The 24,874-nt window shown below is 44.0% G+C and overlaps 1 protein-coding gene across 4 annotated transcripts in view; it reads left to right on the top strand.

The window, feature by feature from the left end:
* Nucleotides 1–24,874, top strand: part of CELSR1 (cadherin EGF LAG seven-pass G-type receptor 1) — a 265,428-nt gene that overhangs the window by 87,544 nt on the left and 153,010 nt on the right. For all 4 annotated transcript variants that reach the window (XM_034767045.1, XM_034767036.1, XM_034767029.1 and 1 more), the window contains exon 2: nucleotides 24,129–24,767. In XM_034767045.1, coding sequence (XP_034622936.1) covers nucleotides 24,129–24,767 — 639 coding nt within the window. The remainder of the gene's footprint in view (nucleotides 1–24,128; nucleotides 24,768–24,874) is intronic.

Raw genomic sequence — 24,874 nt, 5'->3', positions numbered from 1 at the left:
TGCAGCCTTAATTATGGATAAGGGTGGTAGAATCTGGCAAGAGAAAGGAGGAAGTGAATTGACCCACCCTGTCTCTCTCCGGGGATGTACTGGGAGGCATTCTACCTCAGCAAGGCAGAATGTCTCCTGTGCCTCCTTGGCTTGTGTGTGGAGCGTTTGCTCCAAAACTGCTTAATGGGTTAGTTTACTACCTCCACTTTGACACTCTTGCCTCCTTTCCACCTCATTCCCCCTCGCTTGGGGCCCCAGCGAAGTAGGGAGGGCAAAGTTCATGTATTCTGCAATTCAGCCAGGCTGTTATTCAGGCCCTGCTAGAGTCCGTGCACCCTTCCTCACCATTGCTTCCCCATGCAAGGGCCGGTAGAACCTTGCTCTAAACTAACCGTACCAAACTCAAAGAAATAGTTCTTTTGATTGCATGGTTACACTACCATGATTAATTATCCCCGTATTCATGGTTTTTTCCTGCTTCTGCTTCTCTGCTCCACTTCTTTATTGAATGTTGACTATTTGCATCTGAATTAGTTGGCTTCACTACCAATAGGCTGTTTGTCACAGTTTGTGATGCCAAACAGGGTCCTGATTCGCCTCCCAAAACATACATCTGTCTCCTTGCCCTGCTTTGAAAATCTAGCAGCTAAGCACAGAGGGATTAACATCTAGACAGGGCTTTTTAGAAACAGACGTTAATTAAAGGTGCAATATGGAGCTCAGTGATCACTTCTGATTACTGGTGCAAATTCTTTAAGAAGAGAAATTAGAGCAATGGAGTATTAGGAGGTGGGTTTCCAGGTCTTAATATCTCAAACAATTTAGTTTTTTTAAAGTGATTGGGCTAAATTCTGATCTCCGGTTACACCAGTGTAAATCCAGAATAACTCTACTGAAATCACGGGTGTAGCTCTGGGTCAGAATCTGGGCACATTGTGTGTTAAGGGAAAGAATCTATGAATGTATTTTCTTTCGTTGTTGATGTAGCTAAGCATTACACTATGTGCCATGGAGAAACAGTTAGGAAGAATATATTTTACAGCTATTAGGCCTTGTCTACACTGGCGATGGCATTCAGTGTGCAGGCACCTACATGCTGCAGTGAAAAGCGGGCTGCATCCACACTGCGGCATGTAGCTACACGCGACAGTGAAAGGCTCTGATGGGGGGAAAGGCTCTGGCAGTGGTGAGCTGCCAGAGCTGTTCCCCGCTGCCTCTCCCTTGCCAGAGCCTTTCGCTGCTGCCCAGGCTTTTCTGGCATGGGGGAGGGAGTGGGAAATCTTTTCCCTGCTGGAGAATCTTTTCCTGTAATGGGGAAAGGCTCTGGCTGGCAGCGGGGAGGCAGTGAGACAGAGCACTACTAAAAATAGCAGTGTGTATAGTGGAGGCAGTGATTGGGTAGGCAGACATCGACGTAGGGTGCATACCCTAAGGGTGCAGGCGTTTCTTTACTTGCCGAAGCCGTGTCTCACTGTCTCCACTGCTATTTATACCCATATTTAGGTGGCGTGCAGTGTATGTACTCTACACACTGCCATCAGGAGTGTGCAGAGTAGATGTACCCTTAGGGTAGGTCTACACTTACCTCCGGGTCCGTCGGTAAGCAATCAATCTTCTGGGATCGATTTATCGTGTCTTGTCTAGACGCGATAAATCGATTCCGGAAGTGCTTGCCGTCAACGCCGGTACTCCAGCTCGGCGAGAGGAGTACGCGGCATCGACGGGGGAGCCTGCCTGCCGCGTCTGGACCCGCGGTAAGTTCGAACTAAGGTACTTCGAATTCAGCTACATTATTAACGTAGCTGAATTTGCGTACCTTAGTTCGAAATGGGGGGTTAGTGTGGACCAGGCCTCTGTCTATACAGCTATTAGTCTGGATAGCTATAGTTTTTTAAATATTTTTTGTTTTAAAACTTCATTGTTCTCACATTATTTTTGAATATACTGCTGAGCATCTGTTGGAGGAACTAAATAGAAAACACAGACTGCTAATGTCAAGCATAGTATAATTATTATTCCAGCCTCACCAGTTATGTGAACACTTAAGGAGTGATTCATTATTGCCACAGCACTTTCTACTTGGCTACACTCGGGACTTCACAGCGCTGCCGCAGCAGTGCTGTGAAGCGTGAGTGTAGTCGCGCCGCCAGCGCTGCAAGAGAGCTCTCGCAGCGCTGTATGTACTCCACTTCTCCGAGGGGAATAGCCTGCAGCGCTGTAGGCTCTGATTACACTGGCGCTTTACAGCGGTGTGGTGGCTGCACTCCGGGGGTGGGGGGGCACGTGTTTTTTCACACCCCTGAGTGCAGCAAGTTGCAGCGCTGTACACCGCCAGTGTAGCCAAGGCCTCAGTAACAGTGGTACTTTTAACTAAATCTCTGAAGGGATCAATATCTAGAGGCCATCTAGAAAGTTAAAATGTTGATGAAGTTAAAGAAGACAGATGAAGCTTCTCTATTTACAGTGCATCAAAGAACCTTGTGCCTTTCAATCCTCTCAAGTCAAATACTACAGCAAACAGTTCAAATACAGCATCATTTCAGAATGAGACTTGTATCTTCCTACATATAGATCCAGGACTGCTATAATTTGAGATGGGTAAGCAGCTGTTGATTGTTGTGACAAACCAGCTTTTTACCTCTTGGTCTTGAGTAATGTCGGTCATAGGGTTGCACAAAGAACAAATGCTACTTATGAATGTGCTTGTAAGAATTAAAAAATGGCTTATTGTGTTAGATCAGAATTGCTAAAGTGTTTCCACTTTGAGCGTTGCATTGAATTTAACCACCTGTTACAACATTTTCTACAGATTAACATTACCTTTGTGGAAGAAGCATTGAGAGAACAGATGTCTGCAGTGAATTGAGAAATGGAGTTTAGAAGGGTCATTTTTCAGAGCTTGAGCGTTTTTTTTTTATAAGAGTGGATGGCTTTTGAGGCGTTTCAGGCTCTGTGTAGCAGCCCAGTGTCATAGCAGAGGTTTCCTGTTTCTGGGAATTGGTTTCAAAGTCAAATGCAAAAGGATTAGTGGTTAGGCATGAAACAGGTGACAGTCCTGGAAAGCAAACACAAAGTTCACATTTCATAACATCATCCAAGAGCTCGTAAGATGTCTTTTCTCCAGATATGCTTCTGAAAAGGCAGAGAAGGCATTACTAATGTCAACCTTATTTGGGGGGGGGGAGTGGAGAGAATATTTTGATGATTTTGAATCTGGAAAACTGACAAGGTTTACTGTTATTAATTTTTTTAAAAGAAATTTAAAGCTTGTTGAGGTTAGAACTTGGTAAAATGATTTTTAAAATATTGGTCCTGATCCTGCAAGCCTCATTTAAGTAAATAATTCTTACTCACACAAAGAGTCCCATTGAAATGCACTCCTCTTTCAATACCCACAACATTCAGTCTAGATCAGTGGTTCTCAAACTAGGACCGCCTCTTGTTCTGGGAAAGACCCTGGTGCGCCGGGCCGAACCTGCGGACGCGGCAGGTAAGTAAACGGCCTGGCCTGCTAGGAGCTTTCCCGGAACAAGCGGCGGCCCTAGTTTGGGAACCACTGGTCTAGATGGACTTATTTGTACTTTCATTGTATAGTCTGCTCCTCACAGTAATTGCAAATGTAGCATTTTGTTTAGACCAGGAGGGCAGAGAAGCCAGCTGCTTCTGAGGTAATACTTATGGTGTGAATTCTCTGCAGGGGGAGTTACAGGAGGGGTGTCCTTTCCCTTCTGTTAAGACTTGCTGGTGTGTGTGTGAGTGACTATCTATACACATGACGTGGAGGTGATCCGTGGGATACATTGTGGGAGCCATGTGCCTGGTAACTGCAGTTTATCACCTTTGACCCTCTCACCTGCAGTCTGCCCACTAATCCACCTCTGCCGGTATTACTGCTAACTTTCCAAACCTCTGAGCAGCTTCAGACAGCCCTCCTTCCCTGATTTCCCACCTCACCCCCACAGTCCAATCCTGACAGAGATGTTGACTCCATGCCCCCCTCCGTGCTCAAATATCACGTGTCTGAGGTTCATGCTGTGCAATATTCTATCCTAGACTAGGGATTTTCAAACTTCATTGCACAGTGAGCCCGTTCTGACAACAAAAATTACTACACGACCCCAGGGGAAGGGACCAAAGCCTGAACCTGCCCGAGCCCCACCACCCTGGCCTGAGCTACACCACCCTGAGCTGGGGGGCCAAAGCCGAAGCCAAAGACTTCAGCCCCAGGCAGGGGGCCTGTAACCTTAGCCCTGCCACCCAGGGCTGAAGCCCTCAGGCTTCAGCTTCAACCCCAGGCAGTGGGGTTTGGGCTTTGGCTCCCAGCATGCCTAAGCCAGCCCTGGTGACCCCATTAAAATGAGGTCATGACCCCCTTTGGGGTCCCAACCCACAGTTTGAGAACCACTGTTCTAGACCAATTAACCCTATAAGGTCCTATATCTACAATCCATCAGGGCTAGGATTTATCAATCTTAGGCACCTGCCTCACAATTTTTAATTCTCACCAAACTCCTGTGAAGCAGGGAAGTGTCATTAACAGGAGGTAGTAGCAGGGAAATGGGGAACTCACTCAAGTCCCATAGAAAGTCTGGTGTTGCATGGAATTAATCCTGGTGTCACAGGCTGGTGCCCCAACTGCTAGGTGAAATACACCAGTACAAAGCAAGGAATCCTCCCTTTTCAACAGGATACACAGCACTTACTTCTAGGCCAGGAAAGTCCAAAGAGATCAGATCCTAAAAAATAACATTATTCTATATGGAAAAAGCAAATTAAGGAATCTGTAGAAAACCCCTAAAATGTAACTATTTAAATTTTTCTCTTCTCCTGAAATCTGTGCAGCGGACACATGGTATTAAGTGAACCTGGCTTTGTGGCTGGAGGGAGATGAAAATAATGCCAGTACAATTTTCAAAACTCTTGCAAACTTTGCGTGCACCATTTAGGTGTAGCTTTACTCTAAGGGTAAGGCATTCTGGCCTCACAGGTGCATGCATTTGAGATCATAACGAGATCAGTGTTAGCAAGACCCTGCCTCAAGGCGTATTTATGCTGACCTACAGCTAGAAGTTAAAAGCAGCATTGTAAAGAAACAAAAGTGGAAGAGATGTTTGGCAGCCACGTCCTGCAGAACCCTATTTGTAGTCTTTTAGACCCAGGCCCAGTCATAGGCCTGTAACTCCACGTTCAAGCCACCAGCTTAATAATCAGCCTGTGGTAGAAGTCCCTCTGCAGTGTAATTGTAGCCACGTTGGTCCCAGGATATTAGAGAGACAAAGTGGGTGAGGTAATATCTTTTTTTGGATCAGCTTCCGTTGGTAGAGAGACATGCTTTTGAACCACACAGAGTCCCTAGGCATCCCTGTAGTAATTGCAGGGCAGAGGTCAGCAGATGGAACAGTGACCTGGGCTCTGACAATATGAAGGGTTTAATGCTTGCTCCTTGTTTAACACTCCAGTGAGAAAACCCCTGTGACTGACTGGAGTGGCTGCTTTCTGATGGGTCAGCAGGAGGGAGAGTCTGTAAACCAAGACTGACAGTGGCAAAAGGAGTAATGTGAAGGAACCATTGTCATGCCAAGGCAGCAGCTGAAATAGCACAGCACCAGAGAGCTCTGGAATGTAGCTCCTACAGGCTTCTTGTACCTAAGCATAAGAAAAGAAAGCACTTTAGATACACTAATGTCATTCACAGGAGGCTGAAAACTTTATCAGTACATATTTTAGGCGAACTGAGGTAGCAAAGAATGTTCTTCTGCTTATAAATGGATTTGCTGCAAACCAAATAGATTCCAGCACCATTTCTGCTAGAATGACATAGTATTATCTGCATGCAGTGTAGTTGTAGCTGTGTCAGTCCTAGGATATTAGAGAGACAAGGTGAGTGAAGTAATATTTTTTATTGGACCAACTTATGTTGGTGAAAGAGACAAATTTTTGAGCCACACTGGGAAATTTCTAGATCTGAAGAAGAGCTCTGTGTAAGCTCAAAAGTTTGTCTCTTTCACCAACGTAAGTTGGTCCAATAAAAGATATTACCTCACCCATCCTGTATCTCTAATATCCTGGGACCAACACAGCTTCAACAACACTGCATATAAAATCATCTGAGCTTTTTGGCAATCACTATCTAGCGTGAAGCATTGAACAGAAGTTTAGATCCACTCTTCTCAATGACAACCTTTACTTTAGCAAGAGCCATACACTATTGTTTGAAAGCTGCAACTCTGAATCGCCAGTGTAGCATGAACGGGTTGAATGGATTGGTTTTCAACCACAGAGTTTCTTGGCATGGCAAATACACCCAGTGAGGAGTAACAGTCAGCTCCTATTGCCTGTACATTTGTTACTGACATTCGTGCTTTTCATGCAGTAACTGTGCTCAGAAAAGGAGGACAGAATGTCAAAAAATGCAGGGCCGGATCATGCAGTTCTGACGCAGTCCTTCCTCAGAAGGTGTGCTGGAGTATGGACTGAGGCCCAATCTTGAAACCACTATCTGAGTAATCCTTACACAAATTGTGGCTCCATACACTTCAGTGGGGTTACTGGGAGAGTAAAGACTCCTACTGTGAGGAAGGGTTTTCCCAATTCACCTGCATTATTTGTAATTTAAAGTTAAAAATCAGCAGCGTTTACTCTTTGGTGACTTTCTTTGCAGTCTTTTTGTATGACATTTTTTCTATACAAAACAACTAAGGTAATGGAAAAATACGACATTACAGATGTCACCTCAGGTTTATAGTCATTACAATTATTGAAAGATGTATAGATGTTTAAGACTCAATAAGGAAGAGCAGATATCCTTGAGCTAGTTACTTGAGTCCCACACAGTTCTACTTTGCTATTTTGAAGGCAGTGTCACGTTTATTCCATGGGTGGCTTGTCCTGTATTGGGCCTGGTGTTTCTAGATTTGTAACTTAGGGAATTTTCATTATTTTACTAAGGGCTTGATAATGCTGTCTAGGCACTGCCTTGCACTGCGGGTGATGCAAAGCCATGCTGCCACAAAGAGGGCACTGGGAGGCATTCTGCCTTGTAGAGAAGGTGACTGGCAGGGTTCCCAGGTGCATGCAGGCTGTGGACTTGTTTTTAGTACAACACTTCACGGGGTGTAGCTTGCTACCCCTTACATGGCTGGGCAGATCATAGCTGGATAGATGTACAGTATAACCTGGCCTCCTGGTCCACCTGCCTGTCCCCTTTTGGGCTGTGTGCAACCTTTGGGAAGTCTGTGTTCCCTGGAGAGCAGAGGCTGCAGTTGTGCCTGGTCCTTACACAGCCACTCTCTACATACTGTATTCTCTACATACTGTGCCCTGTGAGAGTCACACAGAATCCTGTCCACACCACTCTGCTGTGTTAGTCATGTGGCATATAAAATTCAATATTTGGTGCAAGCACCAGCATTTTCCCATGCTATCCATTCTAGCACATTCACATAAACTAGTTGTGATTTTAAAACAATCTCCACCAGTTTCTGTATTTGCTATAAGTCTGAGGTGCAAAATATTTTGAGTTTTCCATTAATATTTGTATTGTGTAATTCACTCTGGATCACTACCTTATAAAATGTTTGGCAGAGAATTGCATCTGATTTATTTTTTTTTAAAGAATCACATAGTTACACTTTTGTTTCTAAACCAAATCGGACAGAAACAATTACTTAGGACAATTACTTGATTTTTATGGCAGTGTAGTTATAATAAAAATACAGGGTGTAATAAATACACAAAATACAGGGTGTAAGCAAATTGTATCTAAAGAAATTATAAAAAGCAATTTCATTTCTTAACTTAAACACTACATTGTGCTCTGATATAGATGAGCTTCTGGGATTATAGTATCATATCTAGAAGTCAGCTTAGTATTTACAAATTTAACCAAAGATTTGCAATCACTGTTTATATGCATTTTACATTTTTCATCGCTTGGCATGTAGTTTTTTGCATGAGCCATCAGTGATTAGATATGTACATAAGCATAAATCTCTGTGGGTTTTCAGTTATTCCAGTTTTGTCTGATGGGCTGCTTTTCTCTTCTGTATAGTAAATTCCAGAAGGAGAAAAATGCTCACTGCAAGTTGAAGGCTATAGAAACAGGAAACAAGTGCTTTTGTCTCCTTTGATTAGTGTTCAGCGAACTAGCTTAATGGCAAGAGTCCAGGAATAACCTCAATAGACTGTACAACCAACCTTCCCCCCGCCTCCCCCCAAATGGTGATCTCATTACCAGTGGCTAGTGAAACATAGCTCATTAGCCAGGCAGCGTTTTAAAAAAGTGATTGTGGTGATTGCTTCTGAGCAGAGAATTTGGGTAAAATTTAGAGATTTTAACCCAGGGATCGGCAACCTTTGCCACGCTTCCCGTCAGGGAAATCTGCTGGTGGGCCAGGACAGTTTGTTTATCTGGAGCGTCCACAGGTTTGGCCGATTGCAGTGTGACGGGTTGGATCACAGAAACCCCTTGGGAGCTGCCAGCTGATGTGCCAAGACTACCTTGGCTCCTGTTTTCCCTGTCAGCTCAGGACTCCAGCACCCTGTCTTGCTGAGCCAGACACTCCCGTCTGCTCCAACACAGACCCAGGGTCTGAATAACTTGCCCCAAGGCTGCAGGTTTACCTGAAAACAGCTCACAGAAGTGTGCTTGTCTTTAGCACTCAGATGCCCAACTCCCAAAGGGGTCTAAACCCAAATAAATCCGTTTTACCCTGTATAAAGCTTATACAGGGTAAACTCATAAATTGTTCGCCCTCTATAACACTGATAGAGAGATATGCAGTTGTTTGCTCCCCCAGGTATTAATACATACTCTGAGTTAATTACTAAGTAGAAAGTGATTTTATTAAATACAGAAAGTAGAATTTAAGTGGTTCCAAGTAGTAACAGACAGAACAAAGTAAGTCACCAAGCAAAATAAAATAAAATGTGCAAATCTATGTCTAATCAAACTGAATACAGATAATCACACCCTCAGAGATGCTCCAGTAAGTTTTTTCTCAGACTGGACACCTTCCAGGCCTGGGCACAGTTCTTTCCCCTGGTACAGCTCTTGTTCCAGCTCATGTGATAGCTAGGGGATTCTTCATGATGGCTCCTCCCTCTCCTTCTTCTCTTCGATCCCTTTATATATCTTTTGCATAAGGCAGGAATCCTTTGTCCCTCTGCCTTTCCACACACCCCCCACTGGAAAAGCACCCAGGTTAAAGATGGATTCCAGGTCAGGTGACATGATCACATGTCACTGCAAGACTTCATTATCCACTTGCCAGCACACACATATATAGGAAGACTAACAGGTAAACACAGCCACCTGCAGACAGTGGTCCTGGTTAATGGGAGTCACCAAGATTCCAAACTACTATTAATGGCCCACACTTTGCATAATTACAATAGGCCCTCAGAGTTATATTTCATATTTCTAGTTTTAGATACAAGAGTGGTACATTTATACAAATAGGATGATCACACTCAGTAGCTTATAAGCTTTGTAATGATACCTTACAAGAGACCTTTTGCATGAAGCATATTCCAGTTACATTATATTCACTTCTTATTATATTTTTATAAAACCATATAGACTGCACAAAGTCACACGCAGCTCCCACTGTTCTCCGTTCCAGGTGAATGGAGGCTGCAGGAAGCGGCATGGGCCGAGGGATGTGCTGGCCACTGCTTCCCGCAGCCCCCACTGGCCTGGAGCGGCGAACTGCGGCCAGTGGGAGCCGCAATTGGCCGAACCTGTGGACGCTGCAGGTAAACAAACCGTCCTGGCCCACCAGCAGATTTCCCTGATGGGCCGCATGCCAAAGGTTGCCGACCCCTGTTTTAACCCAATCCTGCCTAAGTCTGCAGGCACTGTCCAGAAACAGCAAATTTTGGGGAAGATGTTTTCTTCTTGATCTTGTATGTATGTGTTTTAATCACACAATATAAACAGGTACCAACTACTGCTGTTTCTCTTAAAAGTTCTGATTCAGCAAAGTATTCAAGCACATAACTAATTCAGAACACTTGAATAGTCCCATTAACTTCTAGGGACCAGCCCCTCGAGTGGGAGACAGGACACACACTGAACTCTGGGTTACAGAATTCACTCAAGTCAGTGAGGGTTAGTCTACACTGGCAACGGTATAGGGCTGCCGCGGCAGCCTTTAATGTGGCTTGTGTAGTTACGGCAGAGCCCTGAGAGAGAGCTCTAAAAATCCACCTCCACGAGGGGCGTAGCTCCCAGCGCTGGCGCACTGTCTATACTGGCGCTTTACAGCGCTGAAACTTGCTCTGCTCAGGGGGATGTTTTTTCACGCCCATGAGCGAGGAAGTTGCAGCGCTGTAAAGTGCCAGTTTAGACAAGCCCTGAAGTTGCATCTGCTTACACAGTTGTCTGAATTAGGGCCGTGACCTGTAAAAACAAGATCACTCAAACTGCTCCTGACATTGATGTTCATTAGTACTATCACATTATGAGAAGGAAAGTAGGGTGGTCAGTAAAGTAGTGCACTTAACTGTTATTTGAAAGGTTCATAAGTTACTTGATAAGTTAACTTCTTGAGCCTGTACCTCAGCAGAAGGTGCGGGTCAGGGTCAGCCAGGCTATCTAGAGTAGGGTGACCAGACAGCAAGTGTGAAAAATTGGGATGGGGGGGTGGGGGGCTATAGGATCCCATATAAGAAAAAGACCCAAAAATCGGGACTGTCCCTATAAAATCGGGACATCTGGTCACCCTAATCTAGAGAGAATGGCAGCCATCTCCAAAGACCGTATTCAACTCTTGATTTTGCCCTGAGTGCTTACTTTCCTCCAGCCTGGGTGAAGCATTAGGATTGGGCCTAATCCAGTGGAAAGAGTTTTGTTGACTTCATTGGGAGTTGGATGAGGCCCATTGGGAATAAAACACAATCTGGAAAAAATGAATCATAGGATCATAGAAATACTTAGCTTTATTAGAAAATAATTGTGAAAGGCTTGGCTGTACTAACATCGTTTTGAAAAGAGCCCTATTAGGTTACTTTACAATGATGTGAGCATACATTTCAAAGCACAGGTGCTGTTCACTTCATGTCTGTACTGTTTCAGAAGCTGTCTCTCTCTCTTACCCCTTTCCTTTCCCCAAAATAACATTAACCTATCCTTGCTTTGAAACTGGCAGAGAGATTTAAATTAATTCCTTGCCTGCCACAGGAAGTTCTTCTTTTAATCAACCATGAGAAAAATGTTTACAAGGGAGCTCTAGCTAAGTAGAGAATAAAAATCTTTTGTGGGGACCCCTCTCACTCTTCTAGTGAGTTGTGCCAGGTGAAGCAGCTGGGCATTCCGAATGTGGGGCTCTTTCTTTTGAAGTGGAGTTAGTGACGTAAAAGTATGGTTTAGAGTAAACACACTGGCGATATCTCAATCTTTACAAAATACATAATTTACTTGGAGTGCATGCTCATGAATTCAGATTACTAGTTGAGTATCCCAGGTCACAATTAGTCTGGTGCTTGTGTGATACTCCAGGAATCCACTATTTACAGTTTCTGAAGGACTTTGTAGAGCAGAGAATCAGAGGGTGTAAACTGGTGACACAGGAAACACAGCAAATACCTTGAGAAACAAAAGCCTGTCTTGTAGCTCGAGGCCACATACTGACCTTGAAAGAAAACATAAATGACTTGAAAATAGTTTTTTTCATAGCTCAGACCTGCTTAGAAAGATGACTTATAAACCAGTAATAAGATAATAGGTTTAATCATAAGTGAAAGAAGACAAAGCTGTATGGGAGAGGTTTGAGTTCCTTCCTCCCCAGCCCCCTCTTTCCCAGAAAATGAACTTTTGCAATGGTGTGAAGTTTGGTTGTAACCTGGGCAGGTGTGGTTAATGTAGTAATATTTATAATCACCTTAGACTTTAATGTAGAATAGGGAATACTGGCACAATCTCTTCAGCTCCAGGATAAGAGCATACTAGAAATACACTGCCATGAACAGTCTTGTAGTGGCTTTGGGATAGGCTTCTGCAATGCTATGGGCAGCACTTTCTGCCTAGGTTCCACTGGAAGAACCTGGACTGTGGGCCCCACGTAGTAGAAAATCATCCTGGAACTGGGCCATGGCTGCACAAGCCTCCTGCAGCCTCTCTGCCGTTGTGTGGCTGGAGCTGGCCGGCTCAGCCCACACATTAGGTGTGTTAGGGTAACCTGGAGATCCTGGCAGCCTGTGCCAGCAAAGCTTCTATTGAACGCCAGCTGGAGTTTAAAACTGCTCTTGCTGGATCACCCACTGAACCCTGACTCAGGTGCAGGGAGGTGGTCAGGGCATGTTGGGTGAATCGACTCCTGTGTCAGTGTATGAGAGAGGAGTCTTATTTAGGGTTTGGCTGTCTAAGGACAAGCTCGTCCTCACATACACATTGTGAAGGAGATGGTAATTAGCATACTGTGCTCAGGGCTTAAATTCTGGAGGTCAGGACTTAAGCCCTGCAGGAGGCACTGGAGCTCCCATGGGTTTGAAAATATTTACCGGAGCTCTGCTCCGGATGGCACCAGCTGAATTTAAGCCCTGCTTGTGTTTCATTCCTAATACCTCCCACTTCCACCTCAAAGCACCGCAACCCCCTTCCTTTCTGTTTCTGTTTATATCCCTCTCCCCTATGAACAGGTATTTTTGTTCCCATCTGTCTGCTCTCCTGCCATTACTTTCCTACCAGTACCCTCATCAATGTCCTCTATCCCCTCCTCCCCCCCGGATTTACTTTCAGCACACCCGCCAATTGATTCCAGACCCAGCATCAGGGTGCCTAGGAGTGCATATACAGAAAATAGGGATGTTTCACCAGCAGCGTGGTCAAGACTCAGCCGGGCTCACTTCAGACAACGCATCCACTTGAATTGCTAGTGTTATCAGCCCAATCTGCCACCCAAATGTTACGTTTCCAGGTGTCTATTTCGTTAATCACAGTCTTACCTCATGAATACAAGCAATCTTAATCTGGCAACAGGCAGCCAAAGAAAATTTGTTTTCAAAGTAACAGAGCGTTTAAAGGACAAGGATTTTCAAAAAAGCGTTTACCCAGTTTTCTCATCTATAGGTCAGGAATTAACAACTGCATTCTATACAATGTATACAGTTCCTCCTCCCCACTGCTTTTCCCCTACATATAGAGCTCATCTTCTTAATTTAGCCTGTGCTGCCATGAATTCCACAGAGGGGATTTCTAAGTGAGAGTTCCAAGAAGTTCCAAGCTTTAGGTCCTGCTGCCTTTTTCAGGGCTTCATAGATCACCATATCAGGACACTAAGGTGACTCATCTTTCAAAAATAAATCAATGACAATTGCATGATGAGTGTTTGTAAGTGTGTCTAAGGCCAATGTTTGTTGTGGTGTCTTTGTCTGAAAGCCCAGCCACAGCCGACATAAATGAAGAAAGTTGTCATTAGATATGTACTGTGTCTAGTTTTACTCTGAAACTGGCCACATGCTTTCCTTGGATTGATCCCTAATTTATGCTTCACTATTTTTCATTTTCTCCTTCTCTTTGGACTCAGAAAAATAATAAAAAGTATTTGTAACAACAGGAAAGCTTGTCCCAGGATCTCTAAATGGCTAACTCTGTGCCAGCACAGACCTCGGTCTGTCCTGTTCTGGCATCCCTCTGTCCCCAGATAGAACCGCTGGACTAGTTAATCCCACGTTTTCCTTTCCTCCTCCAAGGGCAGATACTTTCTCCGGGGACATTCTCCACACTTGAACCTCAAGCAACAGTTAAATCTAGAATCTGAATAACCATGGGTAGAATTCTGTATTGTGCTTCGGATCTGTACTTCTCTGGGGTTCGAAGCAGACCCCAACGTAACTTAGACATCCCTGGCAGGTGTGCCTAATTTATGGTAGTCTGTCCCCAGCTGCCAGTGGGTAGCAGCACAGCCCAGAGATTTTGCAGTGCTGTGTGTCGTGGCCCTATGCTGATAAGACTCTCTCCCTCAACTGGAACTTGGATTTTTTAGAGTCCCTTTAGGCTGCTCTGGCCCTTTTACCTGGTGTAAAGGTGCTGGAGTAGAGGTGAGACTCTCGCGCAGTTTATTTAAGAAAATAGAGAAATATAGAAAAAAGAAAGCACATTTAATTTTGCTCTCATTGAGTCATGGTTTGTGGAAAGTCATGCTAGTAAGGGCCATGGGATGCAGTCACAAAGCAAAAAGGTTGGTAGGTGCAGACCTTACATGTTAATAACATGCTCTTGTTATCTCAATCCATAAAGTTCCTATCTTCAGTCTTGATACTATCTCCTTGGAGATAGCAGGCATTAGCTCAGGTTCTTTCTTTGGTTGATCTTAGGCATTAGAAGTCCTTGTTAGGATGTTATACAATATAGACATTGTCTCCTTCTTCAGTTCGAACTCAATACACAATGTCTTTCACACTTTACAAAGTACTTAACTGCTTTCCATTTCACAAGGTGAAATCATGGCCTATTGAAGTCAGTGGCAAAACTCTCCTTGACTTCAGTAGAGACAGGATTTCACCCACAGTGTTTTCCTTTTCCTCCCCAAATGTTTGAGCATTTTAAGCGCATTGGCCCATTTCAAAGCCCTCTTTTGAACTTGTGTACCATAAGCACCTCTGATACCTGTCCTAAAGGATATCCTGTCCCTCCTTGAATATTTGGGTAAAAGCCTTTGGTAAGGCCAGGTCCTTTCATATATAATGAACTCTCTATCCCAGGGAGTCTTCCTGTATAGGAAGCCTGCAGCTACTTTCCTAAATGACATTAAAACAGATCCCACATGGATAAAAATACACAGAAAATTCCAAATAGAAAATAGTTATTTGTCATAGTATTTTTGATGAACTTTTTTTGTTGATGCACATCAGAAAAAATAACTGTTATCCTCATGCTTATCACACATGTGCTGCTTTAAAGGTACAAGCTGATATAGCGACAAAACAAATGTGGCAAATCTGGTTTTGCCAAGTAACACTGTCACTTAGATCCTCTAATTCTCTGGAACTGTTCAAAGAGAACTTTGATGCTACCACATGGTCCAAAACTTTACTGAAAAAAGTATCTACTATGATACATGCTACAGCCATGTTCACTTTCTCTCTGCTGACTCCTCAATTTAATTCAAGCCCCTAGTTCTTGCTTTCAAGGCTTTCTACAACTTAGCTCCTTCTTACAATTAGCATAGTGTCTCGTTTAGCACCTCTGTGTTCACCACAAGCCACTTGTCTGAATGGCTTTGTTTTTCCCTTGTTCCATGAATGCCTTGTCTTCTTTTATGTAGCTGTATGTACCAGGAAACCCCCATCTTAACACCATCTGCCGTATCTCCACCTCTCAAATTTTATTTCTTCAAGGAGACTTACAAGTATGGCCAGCATTTTCAAACATGGGTGTCTACATTTAAAGTTTTGCACCCATAAGCTCCATTGACTTCAGTGGGACAGAACAAGGTGGTCTTAAGTTGGAGTGGGGGAGATTTAGGTTGGATATTAGGAAAAAACTTTTTCACTAGTAGGGTGGTGAAGCACTGAATGAGTTACCTAGGGAGGTGGTGGAATCTCCTTCCTTAGAGGTTTTTAAGGTCAGGCTTGACAAAGCCCTGGCTGGGATGATTTAGTTGGGGATTGGTCCTGCTTTGAGCAGGGGGTTGGACTAGATCAGGGATTGGCAACCTTTGTCCCGCGGCCCGCCAGGGTAAGCACCCTGGCGGGCCGGGCTGGTTTGTTTACCTGCTGCGTCTGCAGGTTCGGCCAATGGCAACTCCCACTGGCCGCGGTTCACCGCTCCAGGCCAATGGGAGCTGCGGGAAGTGGCGCAGGCTGAGGGATGTGCTGGCCACCACTTCCCGCAGCCCCCATTGGCCTGGAGCGGCGAACCACGGCCAGTGGGAGTTGCCATCGGCCGAACCTGCAGACGCAACAGGTAAACAAACCAGCCCGGCCCGCCAGGGTGCTTCCCTGGCGGGCCGTGGGACAAAGGTTGCCAATCCCTGGACTCCTGAGGTCCCTTCCAACCCTGATATTCTATGATTCTATGAACAGCTGGTGCTCAACAGTGCTGAAAATGTAGAGGTGCCCAAACATGGATTTAGATATCTGATTATAGACATTGAAGTTTAAAAATGGTAAAGTTGTTTTTAAAAGTAATCCTGTGAACCTTTTGTGACTACGTAATCATATTGTCTTCTTCACCCTTATCTCCCTCAGCTCTCTCCTGTTATCAAATATTGTTATCTTGTCTTAACTAATAGGCCCTGATCCTGAAACGAGGTTTGCCTGGGGGGACCTCTGCACTCGCTTAGAGCCCCATTGACTTCACTGAGGCGCTGCATGAGTGCAAGAGCCTGCTTGCACGGAGTCATTTTTAGGTTAAGCCTGTTGAAGTCAATGGGAGTCTTTCTATTGACTTCAGTGGGCTTTGGATCAGGCCCTTCGGGTGTGCCCACAGGTGTAATTTCAAGCTTAGGTAGACGTATACATGCTAGCTTCGATCAAGGTAACACACTCAAAATAGCAGTGTAACTGTGGTGGCACAGGGGGCAGCTCAGGCTAACCACCTGTACTTTTATCTAGGGTCTCATATGGGACTGTACTTGGACAGCTAACCCATGCTGCCTGCCATGCTACCATGGCTCCCCTGCTATTTTTAGCATGCTAAATTGGTCAGCATATGGGCTCATTGTTTTTGTACTGTAAACATCTGTGGCCTTACTCAAGTAATAAATTATAATAGTCCTTCCAGCCCATGACAAAATTCTGTTGGCAGCCATAGCTCCTTATAAAAACACAAAGCTTTTGAGACTGCAATCTGTCCTGTTGGATAGGTATTAAATGAAGGAAGGAGCAAAAAGAATAACACTAGTTTCATTTACTTGTCATGTTGGTTAAGTTATTGTAAAGGGTGTTGCTTTTCAGCAGTATTTCTGATCCCGGATTTGGAGACTGGTAGGCTACAGCAGAATCAGTTAAAGCTGTTCCCAGGGATCGTATTGCATTTATATGGAACAAATTAAGGTTTTTGAAAGGTAGATAAGGGGGTATCTTTTTAAGGTCCTTGCTGTGCTCCTTTTATTTCATGTATTGCACTGTGTAACATCAACCTTTTTGAGAGCAAAAGAAAAACTCACACTTTGATCCATTCAGACTACAGGACATGGGCCAAACTCTGACTGGCCGTGTGCATACCATCACATCACTGAGAGCCTTTGGCTAATAGAGGAAGTTGGCTGCCCTGATATCTGCCCTTTTGAAACATTGCAGTCCATGGGTCCATCATAAAAGGTGTTTTAGGGGCTGTGGCCTAGAGCTCAGGTTGTAAGATTTCCACGTTAATGTTAGCTATGCCTAAAAATATTTTTTTCTTTTTGTTAATTAAGTTTTCTACCATTTTAATTAAACATTTTACTTAGGTAACTCATTTTCTGTAGAATTCACCTTCCTTTGAATGTTTCCTCTATGTCAGGGGTTCTCAAACGTTTCCATATTGTGGACATCTTAATAGAGAGGTTGTCTCATGGACTCTCACCTACCTCTCATTTGTAATCATAGAACCTCCCTGTAGTAACCACAACAATTGTTTACAAGGAAAAGTCATATTTGGCAAGTATGTTATGCATTTTAACTGTATGTCAATGATGTTTGAAAGGTGCAAATGGAGAAGATAATCTGCACTGTCTGGCTAGCTGTCTCTGATTGAGGGAATATGGTCTAGTAGTGGATAGGACATTGGGCTGGGCCACTAACCAGCAGTGCGACTTTGGCCATCTCTCTTTTCCTTGCCACTCTTAGTCCGTCTGCCTTGTCTGTTTTGATTGTAAATTCTTTGGGGCTGGGACTATCGCTAGCTCTATATTCGTCGTGTGCCTATCATGGTCATGGAAGGGGCTTGTGAGTGCTACTGTAATCCATGGACCACTGCTTGCTGCAGGGGATTGCTGCTTTGTTTGGTGTGGCCTTGTACACAGTGTAAAGAAAGTCCTGTATATATATCATCTTTGAATGGACTGGTGTATGGAAGGTCACTCACTTGAAGGCATGTCACCAAGGCACATCTCCTGCAGGGGGATCTGTTTGCTCCTTGTTCGCTGACACACATGAGACCATTTGAATTGCAGCTTCAGAACCTAAGGGGTGCCCTTATTTTATTACGAGAGACGGAGTTTGCACAGCTGTGTTGTAAACTCTGACATCCATTAAAGGTTTCCAGCTGCATCCTAAGGGGGAAAGTAGAACGAACGTAAGATTGGGGCATCTGTGCAAGAAGCCCGGGACACTGGGACATTGCTATGAAATACGTTGCTTTGATTATTGTTCAGACCCGAATACATTTTATAGCTAATAAGACCAAAAAAAGTGTTCATAATTTTATTTTTTGTTATACTTTAAAAAAAAAAACACACCTTGTTGGCCAGGTACTCCCAGAGCCAGGTACACCGTTCAGTTAAACATTGCTGTGTTTATATTGCTAGGTAATAAAATTCTGTGGTTCATGAAGTGCCCATCAATAGAAAGCTAAGATTAAAAGCCTCGGATCCGATCCATCTTTTCATAAAGAAAAGCTATTCATATAATGATGACCATTCAATAATTTATCTGCAGTGGGTGTGTTTTAGAGGACTGGGAGCATATGTAAGCTCTGAAGTTCCCTTTTGAAATACGCATGCAAAGAGAAGCATTGTTGAGAAATAAATTCAGTGGTGGATAGACTACTGCTGAATTGCCCACCTCTTTTCCCATACAGTCACACAACAGTTCACAACTCTGAAGGTTGTCTTCACTTCTCATTAACACAGTCAAATATGTGAGACATTAGATATATACCTTTCTCTCCCTGGTAAAGTTGGTTCTGGCAATCTTCAGGATAATATTTGATTGTCTAGCTAAGGTACTTATATGGCCTCATCGTTGTAGTATCTGTACAATCTGTAATGCATTAATCCTCACATAAGATAGGGCAGCATTATCATCTACATTTTACAGATGGGGAACTGTGTAGAGAGAGAATAAGTCGCTTGCCTAGGACCATAAAGGAATTCTGTAGCAGAATAGGGAATTGAACAATGGTCCTCTATGCCCAGGTTAGCATGCTAACCACTGGACCATCCTTTCTCTGCAAGTTAAAAGATTGAGAGGAACACTACAGGTTGGTTACCTTCTGACATCAGTGCAAGGAACTGGGCTATCCCAAAGTGACTGACCGCAAACAAAGCCAGACATCACCTGAAATGTTAAAACCACGCCACATTCTGAACAGTCAAAAGAAGAAAAAGTGTGACAGAAAATTGAGTTGAGATATTTTATTAAAATTGTATTAAAATATTCAGTTTTATTGAATTTTTTTTAGTATTCATTGTTCTGAGACATTTTATTCAGGCCAAAACCTGGCATAGATATTTATAGTGTAGTGCAACCCCCATGAAAAATTAGATTTACATTATAACATTCGTAAGAAGCACCACTATTATGCAATAGCACAGGACTTGTGCATTTATGCCAGACATTTGTACATATTAGGCATGCCATGCAGTGCAAAGACAGTTAAGATGTGTAGGTGTATAATATAACTGTATTTCATGAAATGCTATTACTTTTATAACATGATTTCATTGTAGTTTTTAACAATAATAATAATAATATTTGGCACTTTCACAATGTCTTTCATATGAGGATATCAAAGCATTTTGCAAATATTATTAAGGATATGATTTAATCATGGGTATTTTTAGTAAAAGTCATGGACAGGTCACGGGCAATAACCAGAAAGTCACGGGCTGGTGACCTGTCCATGACTTTTACCAAAAATACCCCTAACTAAATCTTAGGCGCTGGGGGGAGGACGGGGGTGCTTCTGAGGATGCTGCTGATCCTGGGGGAGGGGGGGGCACTCAGAGCCCCACTGCTGCTCCAGGCAGGGGGGCGGCCCGGGCCCCAGTCGCTGCTGCTGCTCCCGGACTGCTCGGGCAGCCCTGGGGTCAGCTGCACCAGCCCCTTCAGAAGTCACGGAGGTACCGGAAAATCATGGAATCTGTAACTTCCATGACCTTCGTGAAAGACTCACAACCTTAATTATTATTAAACAGGACTTAATTCAACTTCTATTGAAGTTAAGGGGGAAATTCCCATTAATTTCAACGTGCTTTGGACTGAAATAGATACTAGTTACAAAAAGTGGCATCAGTTTTTAAACAGAACTCTCCAGTGGATGGAATAAATCATCCAATGGGAATTTCTCTTTTCAAACTTGATGGTATGATATAGCCCATAGTAAGATTAAAGGGCCAGTTTTTCTGAAAATGCTAGTTGTGTTATTTTCCATAAAATACATTTTAAAATACTTTTTGCTGCCTTTTGTTTTTAAATTTTTTTGCAACAGTGTTGCACACGGTTATATTTGCTTTTAAAGCATTACGTGTAATTTCAAAGTATCTGTAGCTATATGCATGTGTCTAGTTTTCTTTTGTGCTCTCTTCAGAACAACAAAGCTATGCGGTGTCCAGCACTGGGCTTTTTATAGTGATTTATTAACTCTGTCAGAATAGTTCCTGTGAATGCTGGGACGCTCTTGTATACTGTGGCAGTTGATATTGATTATGACAGTTTGTGGACTTGTCGGTTGTCAGACAGCAGATAGTATTTTGTCTTCTTACTATACAGACCATGGACTATACATCAGTGTTTCCTTAAGAAAAAGGCCCTTTGTCTGACATCCTTTTCCCTCCATGTTATGAGAGAACTTGAGTAATACATTGTGCGGCATATAACAAAATAGATCAGACACCCTATAGACCAGCCAGTCAAAATTACAATAGCTGTAGAGCCATGCATGAATAGTTAGTTCTGCTGCTGTTCTCTCATGAAATAGACTATGTAGTTGGCAGAAATGGTTAAGCTAGTCTGACTCTGTCATTTATAAAAAAAAAAGTTCATTAATTGTACTAATATGCATCCGATATTTCCATTGTTTGGGAACCTGCAGACTATGCACTTTTAAAAGTTTATAATTAGGGTTTTGGCTATTGAAAAGCTTTGAAGATCATGCATGGCGGTTTTGCCTCCTCTGTGGAAACAGAAACAGGACAGTCTGTCTGAAGCAGGTTGAGGAAGAGGAGATAGAAATTTTCTGTGGAATACCCGTCTTGGGGAAAATGAAAGCTAAAAAAAATCAGCTGGTGTGATGGGTCCTACAAAAAGATCACCCAAAATAATGACCACTTGCCACAACTCCACCACTGTTTGTTTTTAGCCATTAAGTAGTAAAGTAGCACCCATGAGAAAATATTTTATTTGCTTTGCAGCTGCTGTATAATGAAAGAAAAACAATTAGCAGCAGAGGTTTTATAGACATTCCCGGGTAGGGGGGAAATGCTTAGTTTAGACCAGGGGTCTCCAACACGCGGCCCGGGGGCCGCATGCAGCCCGCGGGGTTGTTTTCTGCGGCCCATGAGCTCCTCGCGGCCCGCCCCCAGCGTTTACCTAGAGCGGCTCCAGCCCGACGCGCACTGGGAGAAAGGCAGGCTTCCTGCCTGCCCTGCCCCCTTCCGCTCTGGGAAGTGGCCAAAACAGGGGAAGGGGGGCGCACAGGGCTCTGTGTGTTGCTCTTGCTTCAGGCAGTGTCCCCCAGCAGCTCCCATTGGCCGCAGTTCCCCGTTCCCGGCCAATGGGAGCTGCTGGGGGTGATGCCTGAAGCAACAGCAACACACAGACCCCTGTGCCCCTCCTCCCCAGGTTCCGGCCACTTTCAGGAGCGGAGCGGAGCGGGGACAGGAAGACAGCCGGCTTGCCCTGCCCCCGGTGCATGTCGGGCCGGAGCCCGCCCCCCGAGCCCGTCCTGCAGTCCAACCCCCTGCTGTACCCCGCACCCCTCCTGCAGCCCTACCCCTAGCTGTATCCCACACCCCTCCTGCACCCCACACCCCAACTCCCTGCCCTGAGCCCTCACCACACCCCTCCTGCCCTCCCTGGGGGGCAGGAAGGGGGTAGAGTTGGGGTGGGGATTTCAGGGAAGGGGCTGGAATGGGGGCAGGGCCTCATGGAAGGGGTGGAGTGGGGGTGGGGCCAAGGGTGGCAGGGGGAGGTGTCAGTAATGCGGCCCTCGGCCAATGTACTAGTCCTCATGTGGCCCTCAAGGTCATTTGAGTTTGAGACCCCTGGTTTAGACCCACCTGGAGTACTAGAAAAGAAATCTAACTTTAAATCCAGATTGCATCATTACATACCCAACGATATTACTAGATAATAGGTGCTGCTCTGATTTTTCTGTTTTTCTAGGTGGTTATTCTGAACATGGACACAACTTCACCTGGCACGAGATGATTCTCTGCTTATCACCCCATTAAAACACAAAAAACCCAACAATCGAAAAAAGAAAAGGAAAAAAAGCCTATATATGAAATGTTGGGCCTGGATTCTGATCTCACATTGGTTTTATATTGATTCAAATGCAATTACTGCTGATTTACATTGAAGAGATGCAAAATCACGCTCAGTGTGTGTATCTCAGTTTAGCTGGAGAAGATGGATATAGTAGGTGACTATTCAGTGTTAGACATTAGAAAGGACCATGTAGCAGGCAGTTTGGGTTAGTGGATGAGGTATTGGACTGGGAGTCTAGAGAGCTGGGTGCTGTTCCAACTCTTCTACTGACCTGACCAGCCACCTCTCTGTGCCTCTGTTTCCCTTCCCCTGCTTTGTCCATCTTGTCTACAGTAGAACCTCAGAATTATGAACACCTTGGGAATGGAGGTTGTTCATAACTCTGAAATGTTCATAACTTTTAACAAAACATTATGGATGTTCTTTCAAAAGCTTACAACTGAACAATGACTTAATACAGCTTTGAAACTTTACAATGAAGAAGAAAAGTGCCCTTTATTTTTTTAATAGTTTACACTTAACACAGTACTGTACTGTACTTGCGTGTGTGTGTGTGTGTGTGTGTGTCTGCGTCTGCTGCTTCCTGACTGGTTTCAAATGAGGTGTGTGGTTGGCTGGTCAGTTTGTAACTCTGGTGTTGATAACTCTGAGGTTCTACTGTATTTAGATTGTGCAATATTTGGAGTAGGGACTGTTTCTTACTATGTCTTTGTACAGTGCCTAGCACTATGAGGCCACAATCTCAATTGGGGCCTCTGGCACTACTATAGTACAAATAATTTAATACTCTATGATCTGTACTTTCTAAATAAAATATTATATATTAGTGAAAAAATGACAGAGTCCTTAAGGTCAGCAAGGAGACAGCCAAACAAGAGGGTTTGATCTCTCTGATGTAGCTGCTCATTGCAAATTCCATGTTCATTTATGTATACAGTATACATAATGTATATAGAACCCATCACATTGCCCAGGGTCAATAATTATATTTCAGAATGAAATGATGCTGTAAAGTTTGCAAAGACATTGTGCTAATATAAGTCTACTCTGTACTAAAGGTTGTACTGGCATCCATCACTCCTTAGTATCAGATATCACTGCTGTATGTGCATTGAAATGTTTTGTAGCAAAACAAACATGGATCTGTCAAAGACATAATGGGGCAATGTAAAAATGCTTGCTTTCATTAGAGATTGGCTTAATTGGCTCCATCTCTAACTTTCATACAGGGTTCCTGAAGGAAATCAAATGTAGTTAGCTCTTTTCCCCTATGATGACTTTTATCTAAAGCCCTGATAATCCTTTCTCTTGCTCTGCATAGTTTTGGTACTTTAAGCCTGAGACCGCTGCAGGAGAAGATAATTTTGGTGTTGTGCTGCAGAAAGTGACAGCTTCACAGCATTAGTTGTAGGCTAGCAGTGATTTGTGTAAGATAGGTACTGTACGTATCAGAAGAAGTTTCTTGCCCTTAACCCTCTCACAGCTATTTGTCTTGCTAGCAGTTTCCAGTTGTTTGAGTGGAACAGTCTAGGACAGCGCATACCTGGATGTCCTTTGTACTTAGGTTCTTTCCAGTGCAGAAGCCAAAGCACTTTCTGTCTGTCTCCCTCTCACATCCCAGCAGGTTGGAATGTCTCACATCTCAGTTGTGTTTATTGGAGAATGCCTCAGTAGCCTGGTCTGTATGCCAAAGCACTTCAGAGGATGTTGTTTGAAATAACTCTGATTTCTCTCTCTCTCTCTCTCTCCCCCACTCCTTCCCCCTCCCCTCCCGCCAATAGATGGTGTTCACAGTGTCACAGCAGTCTGCACCCTGAGGGTGACTATCATCACTGATGACATGCTGACCAACAGTATCACTGTGCGGCTGGAAAACATGTCCCAGGAGAAGTTCCTTTCCCCGCTGCTCTCTCTCTTTGTGGAGGGGGTGGCGACGGTGCTGTCTACTACCAAGGATGGTATCTTCGTCTTCAACATTCAAAATGATACAGACGTCAGCTCCAATATCCTGAACGTAACATTCTCCGCTTTACTTCCTGGTGGCATTAGAAATAAGTTCTTCCCCTCCGAGGACCTCCAGGAACAGATCTACCTCAACAGGACGCTACTGACCATGATCTCTATGCAGCGGGTCCTGCCTTTTGACGACAATATCTGTTTGCGAGAGCCTTGCGAGAACTATATGAAGTGCGTCTCGGTGTTGAAGTTTGACAGCTCTGCTCCATTTATTAGTTCAAACACCGTTTTGTTCCGACCCATCCATCCCATCAACGGTCTGAGGTGCCGGTGTCCCCCTGGGTTTACAGGCGACTATTGTGAAACAGAGATTGATCTCTGCTACTCCAACCCTTGTGGCAATAATGGGCTTTGTCGGAGCCGAGAAGGAGGCTACACTTGCGAATGTTATGAGGACTACACTGGTATGTGTTTATCTTATCTATTATACCCATGATTTATATGTTAGGCCATCCACTGAGTCAGTTCAGTATCAAGCTGAAATTGTTGACATTCTTACTCAAATGGAGAA

The sequence above is a fragment of the Trachemys scripta genome, chromosome 1 (assembly GCF_013100865.1).
Source record: "Trachemys scripta elegans isolate TJP31775 chromosome 1, CAS_Tse_1.0, whole genome shotgun sequence".
NCBI classification, from domain to species: domain Eukaryota; kingdom Metazoa; phylum Chordata; order Testudines; family Emydidae; genus Trachemys; species Trachemys scripta.
Note: the sequence above shows the minus strand (reverse complement) of the source record. Positions and strands in the feature narration are given on the sequence as shown.